Genomic DNA, 9,223 nt, shown 5'->3' on the forward strand with positions numbered 1-9,223 from the left:
AAACTTGCGTTGACCTGATACTAAGCTACCGATATAATTCCAGAATATCAGTAACCGATCGAATGAAATTTGCGAGAGTATAAAATACCCCTGAAGGTTATGATCGAATTAAGTCTCCAAACCTGATAAAGACTCCCGCTGTTTCAATTTCGAATAATTTCCCCCACCGATTTAAAGCCCCAATATTTCACCAAAAACCCACAAGACATTGCCACATAAATTTCAATTCCAAAAGTGTTATATATCATCAACCAGGCGTGACCAATCAAGCCGATACAACTGAAAACTCAGCAACACTTGGATGAATATGAAGAACGAATGAATGGTACCGCAGGACAAAGGATCGAACTCATATCTTCAGTTAATCAAAAAGCGATTGTTTGATTTTCGATATCGATGGGCTCAAGGCCGTGATAAGCGGGAGTCGGTGGATAGAAAAGTCTTTTGTGCCACATATAGTCGGCTGTACAAACGACAGGAACTAAAATCGAGGACAAATAAATAATATACAGGCATATTTTTCACCATGTGTTGGTGCAATTGCCCTGAATATGTCTGAAAACCCAATGCCCAGTGTTTGTTCCGGTGCTGTCGAGGGCTGGAGTTTAGATTCCAATTGAATTCCGAGTGAAGTTTTAATCGAAACAAGGACAGGAGATTTAGGTGGATAGTTGTGTGAAGGGCTATGCTGTGCCTCGATATGAAATTGGTGTCGAGACTGAGGGGTTTGTCGACGAGTTCGTCGTCCAGCAGCTCCAACTCTGGGGGAACATCGGCGACGGGTCAATTGCCGGTGGAGAAACAGAGGCGACGGTCCAGTCGCGGAAGCAACAGCAATGCCAGTCCTTCTGTTAGTGATCGAGAGAGTGATGAAGATATTCCCAGTGTTCCCAGGATCGTCCGGGATCGATCTAGATCTGTCTGCATGCCAGTTCTCACGAGCTCACAGATGCGGCATCTGCACCGACGAGCTAGTCATCATGTGTATGTTTTACATTTATTCATTCCATTTATTTATTTTTATTCATAACATGTTAATTAACTTTGCTTTAATGCAATCGCTTCGAGCACTGGAGGCAGAATGCTCGTATCGAAAAATTCCAGGTTTTGCAAATAATTATTATTTCCTTGTGAATGGAGCTTTTCAATGAATAATTATATGAAAAATTAATATTTATATTAATATACAATTAATATATATCTCAAAATTAGTCTTTTATGATTTTCGGCATCGGGTAAAATTTATTATTGATCATTGATGATTAATTCGGCGCTTTCATTAGAAACTATTTTTTTTTTTCTGGAAAAGTTTGAGGGATTTTTTGAAATATTGGAAGAATGATTGTCCAGTCTAAAAATTTATATTTATTTATAGGATACAGATGTTTAATAAAAATTTTCCGTTAAATTTGAATTGAAAGAATGGATCGAGAATTAAAAAAAAAGTTATCTAATTTTTTCGGGAGTTCAGATAATTGAAGATTCATTAAATATTGAAGTAATTGGTGGATTTTTAATTCACAGAATGCTAGTACGTTCCATGAACATTTGATATAATTAAAAATATCGAATTAATGTTCTAGGAAATTTCAAGGACGCCTTTCTGTCAGTATTTCAAAAATTTTCACTCAACGCTCACTTTCTTCCATCAATCCTGAAATCTCTCCGGAATTTTTTCAAAAACCCATCAATTTTCTCGATAACTGTTCAACCTCGGGGAGAGTGACAGGAATGTCTGCGCTGCATTCACCCGAAAAATCGGTTAAAAATCCTTTTGACTCAATATCACGCTCCACCTCCGCATGAGAATTTTTTTAAAAGTGCTGATGTACTCTGGGTTATTCGAAAAAAAAAAAAAACATTAACTACCTCGTCCATATTTCCGCGAGTCTGAAAAGGCATTATGCCGGTGCGGCGATAATGCAGTCATAATTTCCTGCTCATTGGTTTAAAAAGTTGTAATTAACAACAAAAAAACATTAAACTAGTGCGCAGTTCTCTCCAGCCATTTTCCAGTCAAACAAATCGATAACCAAGAGAAAAACAAAATTATTTGTTTATAAAACACTTTCAATCCCACGCCATTACCCGTTATTAATGAAAAATTCTCAAAACTACGGCAATGTTTGTTCGACAAAATCAATCATCGTCACTCACTGTTAAATATTTACAATCCATGCAGTCCGCGGGGAAGTTAATAGTTTCATTATCCCCGGCATTTCAATCTACTCATTCCCTTCGATTTAACGCATTCCATTTGTTCACTTCAGCCACAACAACCGTCGACAATTTCCTTGCATTGAAACTGACGTACTCTTATGGACGCATTAATCACATTTCCATCGGTAATTCAATAGCTTAGAAAAACTTCCTTCTCATTGAAACGATCGACTTGATTCAAGAAAATATTCCCTCGTCAATTTTTTATGATGTAATCATAAAATAATTTTCTTGATGCATTCATAAAAGTAGAATTTTTAATTCACGTTGATTGCATGATATTTAAAATTTAACTGATTGAAAATTGATTTGCTAATTAACATTTTCCTATTATTATTGAATTATTGTTTCGATTGTACGATGAAAACTTTCACGATCAATTTCAAAGGGTTAAGGAAAAAAATTCTTGAAAACTCTTTAAAAAATGAATATTTGAAAATTTCGGTGTAAAAGAGAATCTCTTATTGTTCAAAGATTATCCTTCGATGAAAGAACGAAATTGTTTGTCCGGAGATTTAACGATTTTTTAATTTAAGAGGCGAATATTTTATCGCTGTAATTTTCTTAGGTAAATGTAGTATTTGTTCAGTATCCAATAGAATGGCGATACTTTCCCAATCTCATTCACATTTCACTCAGAATTCCGTTAGCTCTTTATATATAGTAACAGTTTATGGCTCGCTGATGAGCCAGTCGCATTGACGCGGCAATTACATGTACTCCAGTTATTCTCATAAATATCTTAGATGAGGGAATGGTAATGGCGTCCTCAAGGACCCCCCAGTGCAACTGAAACGAAATGGGTTTCCAGAAAATTACATTTTTTCCACTTTCCTGAAACGAAAAAATTCAGTACTCTGACTTTTTTCCTCAAATCCCTCTTCCCATTCCAAACTCATATTATTATTAAAGCTTTGAAGTTGTAAAATCATCTGGCATTTTTCATTGAAAAACATCTTTTTCATCTATAAAAATTTGACAATTATCTTTTTACATATGGAACAGTGAAAAGTATTTGAGATGCGTCGAATTGAATGGTGATATCAGATAATATGTATCGATTTATTTTTATTTCTCCATCCTTCACCGATAACAAGCACCTGACAGACATTTTCTCCCTGCATTTTCCAGTTTAAATCCGTCGGCTTATTTAAGTCCTCCTCTACTCACCTCGATATAATTCCTCTCACTCACGTTTGTAGCACTCGTACCGACATGTCATTCATCGTTCGTCCACCTATTTTCAGAGGTTCGTCCATTGAACACGGAATTGTCATTCTCGGCAATTTTTCCCTCGAGAGAATTTCAGTCTGCCATCAGCCTTACACTAACCCCTTGGAATCCCACGTTTTATTCTCCTCTTTATTATTTTTCATTCGTGCATAGTGTTTTTAATTCTTTACTGCAATTTTTAGTAGATATAATATATAGGTATAATGTTGTTGAGTATTTCATATAGTTTCATCATTTTGAAAATTGCAAACTTGATAAAAAGTTGAAAAAATGTTAAATTCAAAAATTCCCTTAAAATTCAGAGACATCCGAAAAATTCTCGTAAAGTGGTTATTAAATTCCCCTGCGTCTTGTAAAATTATAAAAGTGAAATCCATATAAAAAATTATAAAGTTTTCAATAATTATGAAGAATTATGAGGAATTCAATACATTAAGCAATTAATGGGAGATATCAATTAATAATTTTATTGATTAATGAAGATGATTGTGAATATTTTTCCGAGGATGTCCGCATACATTCAGATTTTTTCAAACAACCCTTCACCCCCTTCCTGCAGTTTTCTCCCTATCATCTCTAATAATCAACATTTAAGTCACGATCTCTTCCCCCTCCCCCAGTTATTGTTGCCTATGAATGAAAATCGATTCGCTGATTTCACCGAATGCGGGTGAATTTTCAACCCCTCACGACAGGCGTTTCATTACATTCCATCCCCCAACAGCCCCAGTGTATCGCTCCACTTGGAGTTTCTTTCCCAACTCTAAGAGATATTGGAAACGCTTCCTTGAACAATGGATAGTTGGCGCGAAAGTTCATCCAAGTTTATTATCCTGACTCCTCTGCACGATCGTCGCGTAGTCCATCCACGGGAGCATATCCCCGATGGAGTTCTCATTAACCCAGATATTTCCGCGACGATCTCTCAAGGCGAGTAGAATTGTCCGACGCAAGTGGAAGCGTTGAGTATTTTTTAATGAATGGGACATTTCATGCTCAGTTAGGAATTCCCGGAGATTTCACAGGTGACCGCAGCCGCTTGGAAATTTAACGAGCATTGACAATAGTTTTTTAATGAGTCTAGATTCAAAATATTGGAATATGGGTTCAACTCATTTGTTCAATTACACTGGGAGAAAAATTCGTGACAATTAAGCGAAGAGTTCCGTTGTTCTGGAAAGTTATGGTACGAGCATGCATTAATTTCGCGTAAAATCTCAGATAATTCCCGTATTTTTTCGCTGTAGAATTATGAGACGCACACGTTATTTTTCATTAATGTTCCGTTGTGCACGATTAATTCATTTTTGGTTGAATTTTTCATGAGAGACTTTGCATGACGGTAAATTCTGAATTTCCAGGTATTTCTCTAAAAATATTCTTATATACGTATATATGTAACCGCTTTGGGTGTTCTTGAAATTTCGTCATTGACATGTTAATTCTAGCGGAAAAATCCATGAAAACCATCAAATTTCCATTCCACCGGGAAAATCAACACACATTGGGGAAATTTATTTCTGTATCAACAAATAATTGTCGGGAGTAACAATAGTTCCACTTCATGTCAATTCAGTGAAATAAATCTATTGCCACAAAGTAAATAATAATTGAAATTAAATAATTTCATAACATTTAAGGTTAGCTAAAGTTTATTGTACCCCGATGGAAAATCGACATCAATGTGATATATGATTATGATTAATTCATTAGTTATTCATCAATTATTTCTGGTTTTAATTTCCACGTTATTAAACAATTCAGTTATTTTGTGTACATCAATGAGAAAAAGTGCGTTGGAAACTGCAAATTAATTGGATTGGCAAATAAATAATCTATCTGATTTAAATATTGACCGAGTAAACGAGTGGATTATTAATTTATCATGATTATTATTTATGCCGTGAATTTATATTTTATGGTATTCTCGTGGGATAAATTTCAGCGGGTGATTATCTCTGAACAAGAATTTCGGTTCATGTGATTCGATTGCAATGAATCACACCGGATTACGATTCACAATATTCCGAGGGAATATTTAATGCACATGGGGTAGTAATTATTCACCAATCGGCTGGGGTATCGAATTCCCAAATGACTTTTATCCGTTCCAAAATTTATGGAATATAAATGAGACTAAAAATGCGATTAAACTATGAAAAATGACTTGCGAACTGCGATAAATACGCAAATTGGTTGATAAATCAACGGATCACCGTGAATAGTAGACAAATTAATGAGTTTTGAGTACTCGCTGTTATCGAGATGTCCATCGATTGCTTTATAACAGAATCTCGTGGATGAAAAAAAAGATAAAGCTGGAAAAAGGGTCGCAGGAATATATCCACGTCCATTTATTCCACCGTATCTGCAGGGGATGGCACGTTTTTATCCACTTCAGGATTGAATGGAAAATTTGTCACTTGGAGTGTATTTTTCAATTTATTGTGTGAGCAGCGCATACGTTTTACTTCGAGGCAATGTATACCACGGAGGTGGTTTTATTTTGCGTTCTGCAACGACAGGGAAAAATAAAAGAAAATTTGTTTGTGAGACAAGTGGACTAGCCGGAAATGTATTCTTTCAGTTTCTCTTCAAATTCCCACGCAAAAAAGTCGGTGTTTCAATATTTTAAATTCGCTCGATTTCCCTGTAGTGCACATGCAAAATAAACATTCTATTAATTTATCTGTAAATAATTTGTTATATTTATGCCATAGGCTTGAGAAATGTATTTTACAATATCTTTAATCGGCTCAAATGATCTTTTGCAAATGTTTCAAAATTTTTTATAATTATACAAATAAATCAAATATCATGTGTCTCAGAAATACCTTCGGAAGTATCCTATGAACCCAATTTTTCGGCACAGGTGAATGGACAGAAATAATTTCCTCTCCATGCGGCACTAGAATTTTTCCGAAACATTTCTCTCTGCCCATAATGTTTCTCCACAACATATAAAAAACTGGGGAGTCCATAAATTCCGCCCTCGAGGTTTGCTTCAGAATATCTTAGTAATTAAAAGTCGATGGTTCTCTCTAAGTCATGTACTTCCAACTTTTTAACGCAAAAGCAGGAGGGAGCATTTTCATCCTGAAAGATGTATTTTCAACAATTCTCCTCAGGGGCTGACGACACGGGTGTATTTTCCATCCGAATTGCCTCTGGGTTTTTAATAAGAGATCTAAAAATAATCCTCCTTATACATCTCCTCAGTCGTGGAAATGTTCGGTGTTTCAAACGTCCGAGCACATCAACAATTGTTTTTTTCCGACAAAATTCTCTCTCGTCGGAATTCCATCAAACCATCTAATGAAAAACTGTCGATTCTAGCTGTACGATTCCATCAATTTGAAATTACTATTTCATATTTCTCTATTTTTTGCAGAATAATTATTTTTACTAATTATTTAAAATGACTAAATTCATAGATTAATCACTTTATTTCCATCCAAGGCGTGATTCATCTTCAAATATCACGATACCATCATTTATGATTTTAAGAGATTTCAAATGATCGCAAGTAATTTCAATGCAAATGATTTTACACGAAATTACGTCAAGTTGTTAAAATCCCATGACATCACGGGATCATGATTTGATACTTCATAAATTTCAGGACTAATTTCATATGATTTAATTTCAGAGTGATACAGTGATTTCACCAATGAACCCTTCCGCTAGTAATTATTTCCCCACCTATTATTTATAAATTTTTTCCCACGTTCTTCCCAAGTGTTGAGACCTATTTTTCGATACTTGACAGAAAAAAAAAATGATTCCTACTGCGAATAATAGAAACCCCTCTAATTCCATATCCGACTAATTCTCCGTCGCATCACCAATTGAGGTAATCATCCACATTACCCTCCCTATCAATTACCCCACCACTCATTTTGGTGCCCACAGTTGACAATTTCCACCGATTACATGACTCCCAGGAATTGACTATCAATTAACATATAAGCGTCCATGACATTTTCTCCTCATATTGAAAATTAGAGGGCACGGAGATCGTGCCAAGGTGACTAATGCTGAACATTCCCTCATGAACTTGAACTTTTCAATTGAGTTTGAAGAATAGTACGTGACACGGTGTCAGTGTATCAATAATGAATACAAAAATCGCCTTATCACTGGCCTGACATTTCGCGCATTCGCTTAACTGATAAAAATTTTAAAAATTCATGCTCCATTCAATAACTCCCGAATAGATCACACGGATAATTAACCTTTAATCATAGTTCAGGGACTGTGGATATTTTAGTTATTCCCCAAAAGTCGGGGTTGAATTATTCGGTAGCTCTCTGTTTCACCCGAATTAACTGGCGAATTTTAGAACGAGATGGGATGTCAATTTATAAACGAAACGAGTTCTCGTGTTTATCAGGGTAAACAGATTAAGCAGAGGTAGAAGTTCTGACTAATGCACCCCTTTTATTTGCAGATCATCAACCGACACGACCTCACGACGAGGAGTTTTGTCTCGGCGGTGCTATGGCAGCGTTGAAATGGTAAAATTTACGGCGACCGACAAACTAACACCACTGCAATTGCAGATCAAAATTAACTTACTGTTTATTTCGCTTTTCCCGTGGGAATTGTATTATAGCTGCCACAGATTGAACAGGATGGAATGGAGAACGGGAGGAGATTCAGAGTGGAGAATGGCGATTCGCCCGGGGAGAAAGAAGAGGTGAGGGATTCACTCTTTATTTCGTCTAATTCTGTTTTCAAATGTTCATGTACACGTTCAAAATCCATTACCTCATAATTAGTCTCTTCAAAGGAATAACAAGTTAGTTTATAGGAATTAATTCGCGGCAATTGATGGTATTATCGTGAAATTCGATTTTTGAATTTTCGATTGAAATTCATAATTATCCCGATAATCCAGTTGAAAAAATCTGTATTTTTCGGGAGGTAATCTAAAATGATGTTACGCAGATTTCAATAACGCAAAGTCAATGAGTAACTCTAAGAATTTTCAATTTTTTGAAATTGAATTTCAACAGATGTTCGGCTCACCGAGTACACCTGTCCTGGAGAACCCGGAGTATCAGACCCGCTGGTACTTCAAGTATTTTCTGGGAAAACGTGAGTATGAAAATGACCGTGGAACTTGGATTAAATTTCCAGGACGTTTCCACTCCCTGGAAATGGGATTATGTTCTTCGTTTCGGATGTTAAACCCATGCAAATATCGTACTAACTTCCCTTGGCGCCTTCCTTTGCATCCGAATGAGTGCATCATCCCTCATGAAAAACACAATTACCCGTTTTTTTTTTCTTTCATCAGTCCATCAAAACTATGTTGCATCGGACCACGAGAGAAACCCGCTGTTCTTGTCAGTCGTTTTAAGCGACGGAGGAGATCAATGTGTACCTCATTATCGTGTCATCCTCTGGAAGCGAACGGTACGTCTTCCTTGTGTTTCCACTACATGGATATATTCTCATCTTCTCGGAAAAATTTCAGGGCGCGAAGAAAATGTCACTTCCCTATTCCTCAAACAAATCAATGACTGTGAAGCAAATCCTGAGGTACGTAACACTACTTATCAGAATAATTATAGTAATGATCAAAAATTCCTAATGATTAATTATTTATTTTATCTTTTGTAAAATCAAATAAAGCTGAATTTTTCATTATAAACCAATTTCTAAAAGATATTAAATATTTCAAGGATCGCTATCGATTTTCGAGGGATAAGTTCATTGAGGTTTAAATTTTCCCAACTTTCTCACCATAAAGGGATTATGAACT

At 35.8% G+C, this 9,223-nt stretch overlaps 1 protein-coding gene across 1 annotated transcript in view; it reads left to right on the forward strand.

Annotated features, from left to right (window-relative positions):
• LOC105264819 (GTPase-activating Rap/Ran-GAP domain-like protein 3) overlaps positions 1-9,223 on the forward strand; it is a gene marked incomplete in the record, with an annotated part of 18,163 nt that overhangs the window by 3,992 nt on the left and 4,948 nt on the right. Inside the window, 6 exon segments of the mRNA XM_011301963.1 lie at positions 44-984; positions 7,904-7,970; positions 8,069-8,152; positions 8,472-8,553; positions 8,756-8,874; positions 8,936-9,000. Of these exon segments, the coding sequence (XP_011300265.1) occupies positions 686-984; positions 7,904-7,970; positions 8,069-8,152; positions 8,472-8,553; positions 8,756-8,874; positions 8,936-9,000 (716 nt within the window).

The sequence above is a fragment of the Fopius arisanus genome, unplaced genomic scaffold (genome assembly GCF_000806365.1).
Source record: "Fopius arisanus strain USDA-PBARC FA_bdor unplaced genomic scaffold, ASM80636v1 scaffold00025, whole genome shotgun sequence".
NCBI classification, from domain to species: Eukaryota; Metazoa; Arthropoda; class Insecta; order Hymenoptera; family Braconidae; genus Fopius; species Fopius arisanus.